We start from the raw sequence: 15648 nt of genomic DNA, 5'->3' as shown, positions 1-15648 counted from the left end.
ATTGACAGATAAAATTATATGTATTACATGTACAACCTGATGTTTTGACGTATATATGCATTATGCAATGACTAAATCTAGGTAATTAACATATGTATTACTTCACATAGTTATCATGTTGGTGCTGAGAGCACTTTATACCCACTCTCTTAGGATTTATCAAGAAAACAATACGTTAACTATACTCACCATGTTATACAATAGATCTCTTGAACTTATTCCTCTTATCTGATTGAAATTTTATATCCTTTGACCTTCATCTTCTCAATCCCCCACCCAACCACCCCAGGCCCTGCTACTCACCATTCTACTCTCTACTTCTATGAGATCAACTTTTTTATATTCCTCATATAAATGAGATCATATAGTATTTGTCTTTCTGTGTCTGGCTTATTTCACTTTAACATAATATCTTCCAGGTTCATTTATGTTGTCACAAATGACAGGATTTACTTCTTTTTATGGCTGAGTGGTATTCCATTGTGTTTATATACCCCATTTTCTTTATCCAGTTAAATTAAATTCGAGATTCCATAAAATAAAATGCTGATCCAATGCTGAATTAATTCAGAAATTAGAGCCCGTGGGGAGCTGTAATTAAAAACTAGAGGATAGTTTGATCCCTTGTCCTACTGTGATGGTACAGAATGGCACTGTGCATTGCTGCACCTGTTCCTCAGGTATTGTCCTCAAAGTTTCAGGGCCATTTCAGATCAGCAGCTTTCACAGCAAGATGAGCTGTGCCTATCATATGCATAAGGAAAGCAAGAGCAATCATCCTTCTTAGAAGAAAAATAACAAAAATGCCTAACTCCATTTTCATTCAGTATACACTTAGGCATAATTATCCAAATGATTACAGCAAGAAATCCTTCCTTTATAAAAGTTCATGCTTGTTTGCACACCAGGTATCTATTGAATTTCAGGGATGCATGAATAGCTATGATTGCCTAAATTGCTTTTCATGATTTGATAAAGTTGCAAAAGCTAGCATACCTTGCTCCGAAGATTTGTTTTCTTTATCATGAGAATTATGCTTCCTACTATCCAACTGAACACCAAATGCACTTCCCAAAGAGGTTGATGTTTTGGGATAAGAAACTTCCATCACGTTGACATGGCAGTTGGTAGGGCAGAAATCACTGCTGTGCAGTGGGGAGATTTTAGATTTGGCCTGTTTAAAAGTAGGCCAGGCCCTATTCTTCAGTACACGAGAAAACTGCAAATTAAAGAAAACATAAAAAGCAGTTGAACACACAGTAATAACTCAGGCATCTTTTTTTCACTTGCATCATTCACAACAAAATCAAAGGCAAATTAAATCATGTCAACTGGAATGAGTGAAATAAATTATATGTTGTTAGAAATTCCATTGTGATTTCAAAACTGAAGCATTCTTAATAAAGCCAAGCAATATAAGCAGCAAATGCATATGATTCCTTTGAAACTGTGATTGCAACTTAGGTGTTAAAAGAAATGAATTTCTGTGGCCAGCACAATATACTTGGACTCAAATCCACAGGCTCCCAGCAGCTGAAAGAGCCTGACAGGGCAAGTGGCATCCCAGGACACCAGGAGAGAATGGAGATCTTCCAAACAAGGCAAAATGGCAAAACAGGGTAGCTGCCAGGTCAAGGGTGGAGGAAGATGGGATGTCCCAAACACAAGCATAAAGCTAATCCAAAGCACCAGTCTGTGTACAGGTCAGACAGTAGGGTGTGGAGGCTGAGGCCCAGAATGGCAGGACAAATCTGTTTCCCATGCCTCCTGCTAATCATTGAGTCAGGATCAAACTGAAGACTAGTGTGCACTCTGCCTTTGTGGTTTGAGAATAAAGTGATACTCACATGATTTATATGACTTCCAAGGTAGCCACTCCACTGCTTCAAACCTTGCCATGGGTTTCCATTCAAATGCATCTACTCCTCGCCAAGGTCTCCAAAGCAGCCCAAGTCGGATCCTCACCTAGCTTCTCTATCTCAAGCTTTCTTCCCCTTGCTCCCTAAGCTCCTTCTGGCCCTCACTTAGTTCGTCTCACACACTATCTACTCACTCTGACCCTTTCTACAGGCTGTTCGGTGGGCCTAGAATGTTCTCCTTCCTTCATTGCCGAACTGTTTCCTTTGCAACTTCAATTTCTATCAAATCATCAGGAGGCCTTCCCTGACTCCTAGTCTAGGTTCAATTTCCCTGACTACTGCTAAGTTCCAGCACACTGTAACCTTCCTATTATATAGGTATAAATAATTGTCTTATTTCTAGCTCCCCTGGCAGATGGTAAACCCCATGAGGCTAATACATAGGTCTGTTCTGTGTACCATCAGTAAGAGTCTCATAGAGTTAGACTGAACTGTAGTCTCAAAAGCAAAGGGTTCAGAGTCACTAGCTACCGTGTTTTAGTTACAGCTGTCCCAATAACTGATATGATGTTAGGCAAGTCAGTGTCTTTTTTGCATTCTTCGTAACAAAATGGACATGGATTAAATAATGTCTATATTCTCTTCTCCCTTGAAAACTATAACCATGATCCTATCTATTTACTCTACTAGTAGAGTAATAATTTTGGCATGAATAAGAATAAAAATTAAGACTATGACTGGTCATTATCTAACTTTTCTAGATTAAATTCAAGAATAAATATCAAAATTGACATTGCATAAATATAAGCTCACCATTAGAACACGGACTCTCTTATATGTATATGTGTAGATTATATATATATGTGATATATATACATACGCATGTATAATGTGTGTATTAAACTATGTCTTCAATTCACATGTCAGAAGCTATGTAGTTCAGCCCTGTGCCAGCGCACAGTAGGAATCTAAATGGAACTGAATTGAAATGCAGGAAATTATTAACAAAATGATGAGCAATTTTAATAATAATGGATAGTGAAAATTTATCCTAAACATTTTTTAAAGAAAGGAATTTAGAGAAATCCTAACCTATCCCATCACTTTACTAATAAAGAAACGGTGATTTGGAGGCTTATATGGGACATAGAGTTTAAGGCTAGATGCAAAAAACTTTCAGTCAAAAGTTCTTTCCCACTGTTATTGCAGGATAAAAGTCTCACAAGGCACCCATGGCACAAATAAAGGCACTGAAATCAATGTTATCAGGTAACAGCATCCACCATAATAGGAAGTTATGCTTCTCTTGCCTTCTTCCATTTTAAACAATTATCCATCCATTCAAAAGCAAGAAGAGGGGCATATATATGCCTCTGTGCTCAATGCTGGAGATATAGCCCTTGCCCTCCTGGAGTTCATGGTCTAGTAGGCACCACAGGAAAAACAATGCAATAGTATTGCTATATACAACAATTGTTTATTGCAATTACTAGGTTGGAGCAAAAGTGACTGCAGTTTTTGCCATTAAAAGTAACGGCAATGTGCCATATATATAATACATGTGCCATATATATAATACAGTAATGCATTGCTTAACAACGGGGATGTATTCTGAAAAATACATCAATAGGTGCATCTATCTGAACATAGAAAAAGTAGAGCCAAAATGTAGTAGTATAATCTTACGGGACCACCATTTTATATATATACACATATATATGTATATATATATGTGTGTGTATATATATATCCTTATATATATATATCCATATATATATATATATATCCATATATATATATGGTCTGTCATTTACTGAAATGTTATGCAGTGCATGACTGTATATATACAATTATATAATGCACGTAAAAGCCAGATAGTTAGAAATTTTGGTACAAGCTGAAAAGGAAGTGAATAGGGTGATATCAAGAAGTGTTAATGGAGTAATCAGGGAGAGCTGGCAGAAGATTCTCTTGCTAGGGGGACTGGCTTTCCAACTTGTAGCTCAATACAAATGCCTGTGAATACAGGATGTCCCCCTGCCCACAGGCTAGGAAGGGCTGTGTACTGTGTCTAAGGGTGCCTGAACTGTTCCAAAGGGTAAGAATCAGACAGGGGCCCTCTCTGCTAAGAGCATTTCTTGAGAAGGAAGGTCCTCAGGAATGCAGTGCTGTCTTCCATCCCGGGATATTCCTAAGAAAGGAGGAGGCAGCAGGAGGAACCCCATAGTCACAGGTACTGGAAATGTGCTGCTTACACTGTGAAGATCAAAACTGTGCTCCCAGACAGCATGCCGTGCTGTGAAATTGTAAGACCTTTCTGAAGCTTGAACCTAAAATATGGAAGGTACAGTTCTTGAATTGATGGTGATTCATGCATGAGAACATCCTGATTGTGCAAATGGCCCTGTAAACATCAACCTGCCTATCTTTTTAGCAACATCAAAGGAAACACTGAACTCATTAATCTGCTTTGGAGAAACTCCCAGGGAAAGGTTAACAAAACAAAAAGGTCTTTTCCCCAAATAAAAACTGCAATTTTGCAATAAAGAAATGCACAGGGTGGGTGTGGAGAGAGGTGTATTGGGAGGGACAGGACTTTAGATCTACTATGGATACCACAAGCCCAAACTTACTGCCACCTTTATTCATTTACCCAACAATGACTTGTGGAAGGCTCTCTGTGCATCAGGTACTGCCCTCAGCATGCTGGGGAACGTCAGTAAACAAAACAAAGATTCCTGCCTTCCGGGAGGTTACATTCCAGTGAGAGGAGAGGTCAACAGTGAATACAGTAAGTCAATTATGTAATGTTGATAGATGGTAAATGTAACTGAAAACAAAATTGAGCAGTGTAAGAGGGTTGGAAGTTTCAGAGGTGAACTGAAGAATGGATTACCAGTTGTAACCAGAATGATCAGAACAGGCCTTACTGAAGCTGGCATTTAAGCAGTCTGGAAGGAGTGGAAAGTTAGAAATGTGAGCATCTGGAAAGGGGTCATTTTTGGCAGAGGGAAGAGCCAGTGCAAAGCCACAGGGCTGGTGTGTCCAAGGAACATCAAGAAAACCAGTGTGACCAGAGCGGCAGTGAGAGGGAGGCAGAGGAGGCAGGATTGGAGAAGCAATGCAGGAAGGGAGGGCACAGATCCTGAAGGCCATTGAAAGGATTTGGCTTTGACCATGAGTGAAGTGTACAGCCACTCAGGACAACTGCGGGTTGGTCGGGAGCAGCAAAGAGACCACTTACAGGAGAGATGGCAGTGGCTCACCCAAGGCCACCAGCAGTAGAGGTAGGGAGGAAAGGCTGCATGTTTGAAGGTAAAGCCACAAGAATGGTGTGAGAGAAAGGGAAGTGAAGAGTGTATTCGAGGTTTTAGGCTGAGCAATGGGGAGGATGGGCATAAGCCCGAGATAGAGAAGACAGCAGAAAAGGCAAACTGCAGGGGCACTGGGGTGGGGCAGGGGAAGGATCAAGAGCTGATCTGGAACATGTGAAGCGTGAGATATGGATTAAACCCAGTTGCAGAGGTCAAACAGGCCAGGACCCTGAATGAGATCGCCAGAGGATTGAAAATGGAGAGAGAAAAGGAGAAGACGGAGTCCTGAGCCCTGGAGCTTTACCAAGGAATGGGGAGGGAAGAAAAGGTGGAGCCAGCATAGGATACCACAAAGGAGCCCCCACAAGAAAGGACAAAAACCAGGCATATGTGGGGTCACGGAGAACCGCCAAGTAGAGGTTTACAGTCAACTGCATCAGATCCCACTAAGACAAGGAATGCTATCAGGATAGTCAATAGACTTTGGCAAAATACAGCCATTTCAGTTACACAGAGGGAAGAAGAGGCCCACTGGAGTGTGTTGAGGGTAATGAAGGTGAGAAAACAGGTATAGACAGCCTTTTCCAGGAGAAAGATCAAAGAAAGGGAACAGTGTGGGGTAGGGGAGGGCTATTTCTTTTTAATGTAGGTGATATAAAACATATTTGTACACTGACACGAATAAACAATTTCTGAAGATGGAACTTCAGGTTTTTAATGCATTGGTAGCTAATTCGTGAATTGTTGACTATAGCAGCACATTTTAATCCAACTATAGTCACTTAACTAAATGAAATAATACAATGGTAAGCTATTATTTTGCAGATAGCTTCCTATTTCAATTAAGCATAAAATCTTTTTGGCATGGGGTTATAGAAGTTTTGTATTGTACCCTTTTGAGGGAAGGGGACACGGGGAAGATTTTTTCCTGCAATTTTCCCAGTCCATATATCAGTGTGAGAATTACATGGCATTAATAAGTAAGGAGGGACTTCAGACATTCAAAGGAAGACTTCCAGTTCCTGCAGGTAATATTTTTGTGTAAACAGGAACTATCTCTTGAATATATGTTAAATATTTCTATCTAGGAAGTACTCCCAATACCCAAAATAAGCCCAATTATGGAATTATTCTAAAGCAGAAGAAAGAATGTAAAACAAAGAAGCGTTTCCAGGACAATTTAGAGAAAGTGTTCCTCCCAACAGGTCATAATTTTACTTCTGAATTGTCCCCAAATCCTGCTCCACAGAGAAAAACATCTCGCTTAGGATTCATCCAGGTCATCAGTAAGGTCTGACCAGGTTTCACACATGTGCCAAAAAACATCTGTGGCCTGTACAACCAGCCAGGAAATCTATTATAATTGCAGCAGTCTTACTACAGAAACTATAGCAATCAACTGGTTTCTATTTTTAAAACCTAAAACTTTCAGAGTCAAAATAAGGTAAAGCCAGCATCTTTGAGATTTTAGTTTCTATGGATACATTTTATTTCACAAAAAGAAGAGTGTTAAAGCCTTCATCAGGAAGAAAAATATGTTGCTAATAATAGTTTTAAAGTATATGTGTGAAAATTAAAAATCTATATTCGCAAATGCTATGGGTTCTGTTGACATGCATTTGATACATAAATGGAGCTAATCTTACATGACCTATTAGGGCTACCATCTTAGACACCTAAATCTTATTCAAATTGAAAAGATCCTTGCAATATTTTCTTGCTAACCTTGCTTCTCTATCTAATGAGAAAATCAGTTATTTTAAATATGTTTATGGCCAAATGGTATGATGACAAGGAGAGCTTTTAAAGCACATAGGCCCTAGGTGACTACATATCTCTTTTTTATTTCTAAATTAAATTAAACACAAGTGAGACTACATTCCATAGGAACCTAGTCTGTTAGTTACCACCTACGTGACCTTAAGCAAATTCTTAATCTCCCGAAGAAAGAGGCAGGATGAGAGAAGAGTCCATACACATGGCTGTTTTGAGACTCAACTAACAATAATGTACATAAAAGAGCTTTCCATAATTCGGTGACATTATTTTTATCATCTAACATCATTGCCCATTAGCCTGCCCATCTGCGCCTTAAAAGCTTCTAGGATCTCAGTTACCTATGAGTAAATGGAACATACTTCTCACCTTCCAGGGTGACTATTGAGGATCTCCAACATTTATTTAAGCCTGTGTTCTCTTGGTCCTTATTCTTGAAGCAGCTGCATCAATTTGCTACCTAATATACCCTGATCCTAAGATTATGTTTGTTTATATAGTTTACCATTTTCCATGTATACTTCTTTAAGCTACTTCCACTTTTTTGTTGTGTGAAAGAATGAAGAGAGGAAAGCAGGAAGAAAGCGAAAGAGAAATGTCCCAGGCACGGTGACCAGTTTGACACCCAGAATCTGCCTGAACCTGTATCACACCTTCTTGTACAGATCCATTTCTAAAGTAGAACAACTCTCTTTTTCAAAATTTCTTCGAAAGGAGAATACTGATTTGCATTTGTTTAGCATTTTTGTTTGCATTTGTTTAGACCTTTTACTTCAATTTTACTTCAAAGCACGGTCATGTTTTATAGAGAAAGGAGAAGTAAGAAAAGAATCTTCTGTCCTTCAACTCCAACAAGGTACATTCATGGAATCTTCCCCAAACTCAAATAGGTGAACTGAACTCAGCAGTCATGAAAAGCAGATTAACAAATGTGGCAGGTAACCAGCAACCCTGAATATTAGTTTTCTTCATGTGAGTAACTTTTTAAAAGATACAATAGTAATGCAAACTCAACTCAACAACCCAAACATTACAGGAATTGTTTAAAGGAAAAAATCATGATCTCTTTTCCCTTGACTCATTTAGTTTAGGTAACCAATGTTGTGAGTCCCTTGGGTATTAATTTACACACATCCCTATTCTCATGCAGCCAAATATAGACATATATGGGCTTATTTTAATTACCATATCAAGAACATAAAACACATATACTTAACACATATTCATATACATTGAGATAAAGAATATTATCTAGTACGGCTGCACCAAATTTTAAGCAACCAACTTCATTTGGATGGAAATAATTTAATCAATTAGTCTTTTATTGGTATAAATAGAAACAATTTTTAAACTTGTTTTAGCATGTGTTTTGGAGATGAATTCCCATTAATTCTACCTTTAAAATACGTCCCCAGATTCATCTAATGTTTTTTGTCTCCTTCATCTTCAATGTAGTCCAAGCCATCAACATCACTCAACTGGGCCATTGCAACAGCTTCCTACCAGTCTCTATTTCTCCATTTCTGCCCCCTTGCAATCCATTCCTACAAAAGCATGATCTTTCAAAAGCCTAAATCAGATGAAGTCATCCCCCTGCTTAAAACCTTCCAACTGGTTTTCATTAATATAAGAATAAAATCCAAACTCCTTCCCAAGTCCCAAAATGTACAGGAGCTGCCACAGCTTTTCACAGTTGGCCCCACCTAAGCCTCTGACCTTAAGCCCGGCCACCAACCTCTGGCCACCCTGGCCTTCTTTCTGCTTTGGGGCCTCAGTACCAGCTGTTCCTTCTCCCTGGAGGCTTCTCTCTCCAATTGAAAGGGAGAGTTCTACTTGTCATGCAGACAAGTTCTACTTGTCAAGCCTTCTCAAAGGGGCTTTCTCTAGCCACAGAGTCAAAAGGATCAACCTGGCACTTAAACCACACTTCCCTATTTTGATTTCCTCATAATTCTTCTCAATATTTGATTCCCCTCACTTTGCAGGGATTTATTTACTTACTTGCTGTCTCTCCCACTTGAATGTGAGCACCATGAGAGGAGAGAAATTGTCTCCTTCCCTGCTATATTCCTGGAACCTAGAACAGTACTTGGCACGTAGAGGGTGCCTAATAAATATATGTCAAATGAATGACTTAATCAATTAATTTTTAAAAGCCCACAGTCTATGTACTTTCTGATTGAGAGTTTTCATTCTCTTAGTTGGGAGAAAAGAAAAGAAGAACTATAGTATAATTTTACATTTTGACTTCAGAATTAGGTGGTCTGCATTCAATGCCCAGCTCTATCTTTTACTAGAAAATAATTTAATTCTTTAGGCCTCAGTTACTATATTTTGAAGATGTGGGACAGTAATATAACTTACAAGTTTGCAAAGATCAAATGAGGTCATGGATGTTAAGCCATTTCAAAAACTCTAAAATGTTATATAATGTTATCATCTCAGTAAAATGGTACCTAACAAATATGTAAAGAAAATATCAAAAATTGATTTAAATTTGACATTCAAATAATAATTTCAACAATAATTGTGTATAAAATCAATAGAACCCTTACCTTTTTATAACTGGATATTCTCTGACATATGTGTTCAATTCTTTCACTGCAAAGGGCACTGAATTTACTCTGAAGGTCAGTAGGAATCACTTCATTTAGAGAATTTAGGCTGGTACAGTTTTGTACAAAATGCTCATCACCTTTAGCCAGGGCTTCAAGAATCTGCAATGACAAACACACACGCACACCCACACACACGCACAAACACACATACAGACACACACATAGAAAAACAAAACGAAACAAGAAGAAAAACTTCAAAAGTAGGCATATCAAATTTTCGTTAAGTTAACAATACAGGGCAACTTTCCTATTTTGTTCTCTGGGTAGCTGCCAGGGAATTTCTACCTTCAGTCAGGAGGCGCTGTCAGTGAAGTGATCTGACTTATCTGTTTGAAATTTCAGGTTTTCCTTCTGCTAACTATAGGAGCCTCCTTGGTGAGGTAACTGGACTTCAAAGACTCCCTCCTGGATAAATCAGTACATTCTGCTGTGGGACACTTCTATATTTTAGTCAGAGTCACTCAGAACATTTTTTTTCTCAATTTGGTAGAACAAAAAAACATAAAGGAATCCAATATCATTCTTACTTGTTTCTTAGAGTCTGGCAAGTGCAAAAAGAATATATTTGACAACTGCTTGCTGAAGAAATGAATAAATGAAAAGTTATTTCAGTAAGGTAGAAATTAATGTTACTTGCAGCATCTGAGCTCTTGCTGATAAAAGCATTAGATAAAAGTATTTATGTGATGTTTTCAATTAGCAAGTTCTTTTGACTATTTGAATCAATTGTAATAATACGTGTTGATGGGGAAGGTGTACCATCAATCACTAAGAATTTCCAATGACCTGAGAATTAATTATGTGAGAGATATATATATCTATATATATACATATATATGTAGCATTTCTGATTAATCAGACATTGCAAGAATTGATTATACCCATAATCAATATTTTATAATATTCTGTGAAACATAAAATGTATATATGTTCTGGTTATCTGAGCTCCCTCACCACCTCCACTTCCCTTTTATGCAGACTATGGAGTATGAGTTTTTATTTAATCACTAGTCTAGAACTTAGAGTTAACTTTATCATTAGCAGGGTGACCTTGGCTACATTTCTTTCTTGACTGTTTTTTCTTCATGTGTAAAATCCAAGTGATATTTGCAATACTAGTTCATATGCTGTCATATATAGAATAATCCATGTAATTCTGCAAACTTGAAATAGCTGGAAAATGAGAAAATAATTATAATAACCTGGTTCCAAACTTTTACATGGATCCCATTAATACTATAATGTAGACGGGAAGAGACTGCATTTTAAAAATATATATTTTAGATATCAGTAGATATATAGAGAGGTACAACATCATCAGAATGATGAGATTTTTAAAAAGCTAACTTTCAGAATATAAAACCAAAAGATAAAATAATCACTTTTAAAATAGTTCATTTAGATGTCTATATTACTTCCTCCCACTAAAATTTTAAAAATACATGTTAGAAATGCTACATCTATCTCAACTATTCATATTTTAAACAACAATTCAAACAGAGACATAAAGGTAGGAAAGCTACATCTCATTTTTCTTACTTGTGATATCTGAATTCTCATAGAATATAGAGCAGTATGCAACACTAAATCCAACACCTGTGGAGGATACAGTAGGAGTCTGATGGATTTACCTTGTAGGCAGGCCATGAAAACCCAGCAGTTGCCTCTTTACCATGTATTTTATTAATTTGGATAAGGGCTCCCTTCCTTCCTCTCCATCTTGTTTCAGCCTAAAGACCTCTGCAAAGGTGATGTCCTTTCCAAATGAGAATTACATAAATATCAGAGGATCTATTCATAAACTGATCTCTACAGTTCCCGAAATTTTATGAAATAAACATGGCACTTGCCAAATTTGAAATTTCTTATAATGTATTTCACGACTTTGAATACTCTTCAGAGGATTATGTACATTTACAAAAAAGTAGCATCTGTCATGAAAACCATCTAAATTGGATTCACAATAATGAATTCACAGACACAGCAAACTTAAATGCTGTGAAGTCTTCGCCATATCAATGAACACCTGCCTAAGCAAGGGTTTCATCTAACTTAACACTGTGCTCCAAAAGGATCAATAAAAGGAAGTTGTATGCATACCAAATAGTGGAGGAGGGGGAGAAAAATAAGAAATTGAATGAGGCTGGGCACAGCGGCTCACGCCTGCAATCCCAGCACTTTGGAATGCCAAAGTAGCTGGATCACTTGAGGTCAGGAGTTTGAGACCAGCCTGGGCAACATGGTGAAACCTCGTCTCTACTAAAAATACAAAAATTAGCTGGGCATGGTGGTGCATGCCTGTAATCCCAGCTACTTGGGAGACTGAGGCATGAGAATTGCTTGAACCCGGGAGGCAGATGTTGCAGTGAGCCGAGATCACGCCACTGCACTCTCACCTGGGTGACAGAGTGATATTCTGTCTCAAGAAAAAAAAAAAAGAAGTTTGAATGAGCTGACAGCTGCAACATGTATAGCTATTTTTATTTTTTTAAGTGAAGGAGAGGGAGGATTTCAGTTCCTTTATTTAGAACAAAAAATCTTATTTCTTCAGCATCGCTCCTACCTTGGCAGTTAAGCTGAAGAAACCTTTGGGCTCAATCATCTTTTCCACCACATTGCACTTGATGCCAGCTGTGCTGTCGTACTCATACACGACACCATATTCCAGGTGGACATTGTCCACTGTCAGACTCACATGCTCCTTCTTCCCATCAATGATGGCCATAGTGTTGAATTTGTCAATAACCTCTGGAACAAAGACAACTGTAACTCAGTAAATTCATGAAGGGTTTGTTAATCTCCTCAAATAATTTTGTGTCTCTTTAAATAATTTTTAAAGAGTTCTTTAAGGGATGGTTAAATCTGATGTGTTAAATGAAGCATCTATTCTTGTTAACATTTTAAAAAATAACATTTCGAGAAAAGCATATGCTTGAGTGATCCAAACCTCAGCACTCTAACATGACTAGTCTTATCTTTGCATATCTACTTCAATCTGTGGACCATATGTCTACCTATTTATATCAGTATAAATACTGTACCTAAATTTTTTTTATTAAAGACATGTATGACTTAAAGTCAGGATTTCTAAAACTGCCTCGAATGTTGTATGAATATTTTCTTAAAGCAGGAAAAAAAATCCATAAAGAAGGCCATATTGAAGAAGCAGAAAGGAGATGCAAGAATCATTTTATTTTGGCAGACAGGGTGCCTGCAGTTTCCCAAACAGCAACTTACAGAGAGGGCTCATTGAGAAAATTTCTTATTGTTCACTATAATAAAATTTCCATCTAAAATGTCTGCCTATAGTTTTTTAGCCTACATATGGTACATCAGCTGGTGAAAAATACCTAAAATCTCAAGTAAGAAACTCCTGGGAAACCTAATAGTAATTAAATAAACAAAACTAGAATATTAGTTTACTTAGAACGACAAAGCCCAAAAATAGCATAAACAGTAAATATTAAATAGGCAAAAGTAGAATATTGATTTATCTTAAAGTAACTAAGTCCTAGAATAGCTATAAATCAATTTCCAGAGCATTATAGCAACCAATCTACCTTGCAATGTGGCACCAAGGTTGATTTATTCCAAATTAGGAATACAAACTTCAGAATAAGGTCCTGAGATTTGTCCTGTTTTGGATAAATATTATGTATTACCATAACAACCTTATTGCTCCAATGAGTTGAGATGTTTCTGATATTACCCATGATTTGGGTAGCATCCAACCAAGTGGCCTTCCAGGAGTTCAGAGAAAATAGCTTTTCCTAAGTACCCCCCATACGATCAGTGTGTATAGGGAATATACAGTAAGAAATACAGGCTAGGCGCCATGGCTCATGCCTGTAATCCCAACAGTCAGGGAGGCCAAATGAGAGGATCACTTAAGCTCAAGAGTTTGAAACCAGCCTGGGCAACACGGCAAGACCTTGTCTCTATCAAAAATTAAAAAAATTAGCTGGGCATGGTGGCATGTGCATGTAGTCCCAGCTACTGGAAGGGGTAGGGAACTGATGGCGGATCACTTCAGCCCAGAAATTAGAGGTTGCAGTAAACTATAATAGTACCACTACACTACCGCACTCTAGCCTGGGTGACAAAGAAAGACTCTGAAAAAAAAAAAAATGGAAAGGAAAGGAAAGGAAGGGAAGAAAGAAAGATATACATACATATATATATATATATATATATACATACACATATATACACACACACATATACACACACACACATATACACACACACATATACACACACACATACACACACACACATATGTATGTATGTATGTATGTATGTATGTATTTGGCCCCGTTCCTGAAAAAAAGCTTTTAAATCCTTGTGATTTACTGAGTGATAGAGGTGACAGGAATGTCTTTTGTTATTTATAACAAGCCCCTTTAGAACATAACTGAGTTTATGTGAATGAGGTGGCACTTGGTGAGCCCACAGCTAGCGTCAGGATGGGGGCTGGTTGTCAGGGGAACCAACCATGCGATTAGGGGGTAGGAGCTTTCAGACCCACCCCTGGACCTCTGGGGAGGGGAGAGAGGCTAGAGTTCAAGTTTAGTCACCAATGGCTGATGATTTAATGAATCACGTCTAAGGAATGGAACCTCCATAAAAATCCCTAAATAACAGGAATTGGAGAGCTTCTGAGTGAGTGAACACACCCACGTGTCTGGAGGGTGGCACACCCCAACCCCTCACAGAGCTTCCCACTACACAGCTCGGTGCTCAGCACTCTTCCAGACATCGCCCTATTTATCTCTTCATCAGGCTTTTCACTTCTTATCCTTTATAATAAACCAGTGATTGTAAGTTTCTGGGTTCCCTGAGCTGTTCTAGCAAATAACTGAACCCAAGGAAGGGATGTGGGAACCCGCTGAATATATAGCCAGTTGGTCAGAAATACAGGTGAAAGCCTGGGACATGTGACAGGCGCCTGAAATGGGGGCGACCTTGTGGGGCTGATCCCCTAACCTGTGTGTCTGTGCTAACACCTGGCTTTACAACTAAATTGAATTGTAGGACACCCAGTTGGTGTTAGGAGATTTGGGGAATTGGTTGGTATGGGGGAAAACCCCACACACACAGGATGTCAGAAGGGTTTTGAATGAAAACACCTCAGAATAGGGAATTATTCTCCAGCTGTGCTGGTTGGGAGGAACCTAATAGTGTAACAAAGATATCCAGAGACATCCACCAATAATATGAGTGGAAAGACACCAAGAAAATATAAGAGGTGATTCATGGGCTTCTGTGAAAACGTTTTGAAACAATAATTTAAGGTATTTGTCAATTGCAGACATAAATGTAATTGCCTCAGTCGCCCTTGGCAAAGAAGCCACTGAACAGAGCCATTTGCTGGTTTACTCCATTGAGGAAACAGAAATGATAACCGTCCTTATCAAAAGATCTCTCTCTCCCTCTCTCTCTGTTTCTCTCTCATTTTCACACTACTAGTTTGCTCCTTTCCTTACTGTCAATGTTAGAATACAGTAAAAGTAAAAAAGAATCTTCTAGAGCAGGGCTTCTCGAATTTTAATATGCATACAAATCAAATCTAGTTAAAATGAGAATTCTGACTTAGTAGATCTGGGGTACAGCTGAGATTCTGTATTTCAGTCTAGCTCTCAGGTGATGTTGATACTGCTGCTCTGTGAGGCACACTGGAGGCCAGGTCTAAACAACATTGAAACTCCAAACAAGGAAACACATTATAACCTGGGTTTGAATCCTCACTCTACTACTTAACTAGTTTGAGCAAGTCCCTTAACCTATACAGGCTTTAGTGTTTTCTCCACTCAAAAAAGCATGATGATACTCATTTCCATTTTAGGAGATTTTCTTTTTTGATGACTAAGTGAGATAGTCCATAAAAACACTTCATAAAATGCCTAACAAATAGAATTTGCCAGCTACTAGCTATTATTACTTATGCATTTGACAGACATCTGTTTGGTGATAACGACTTAAGAATGTGGCTTCGACATGTACAGGACCTTCAATATTTGGGAGTAGGCACATGCACAGTGGAAAAGAATACTATAAGCACATGAAGAAGAAAACAAGAAA

The 15648-nt window shown here is 38.2% G+C and overlaps 1 protein-coding gene across 1 annotated transcript in view; it reads right to left on the bottom strand.

The window, feature by feature from the left end:
• Positions 1 to 15648, bottom strand: part of PREX2 (phosphatidylinositol-3,4,5-trisphosphate dependent Rac exchange factor 2) — a 285119-nt gene that overhangs the window by 127586 nt on the left and 141885 nt on the right. Inside the window, exons 23-25 of the mRNA XM_063606803.1 lie at positions 12131 to 12315; positions 9505 to 9666; positions 997 to 1219 (exon numbers count right to left, since the gene is read on the bottom strand). Of these exons, the coding sequence (XP_063462873.1) occupies positions 997 to 1219; positions 9505 to 9666; positions 12131 to 12315 (570 nt within the window). The remainder of the gene's footprint in view (positions 1 to 996; positions 1220 to 9504; positions 9667 to 12130; positions 12316 to 15648) is intronic.

Source organism: Pan paniscus, chromosome 7 (assembly GCF_029289425.2).
Source record: "Pan paniscus chromosome 7, NHGRI_mPanPan1-v2.0_pri, whole genome shotgun sequence".
NCBI classification, from domain to species: domain Eukaryota; kingdom Metazoa; phylum Chordata; class Mammalia; order Primates; family Hominidae; genus Pan; species Pan paniscus.
The sequence above is the reverse complement of the archived record's forward strand: the minus strand, read 5'-3'. Positions and strand labels throughout refer to the sequence as shown.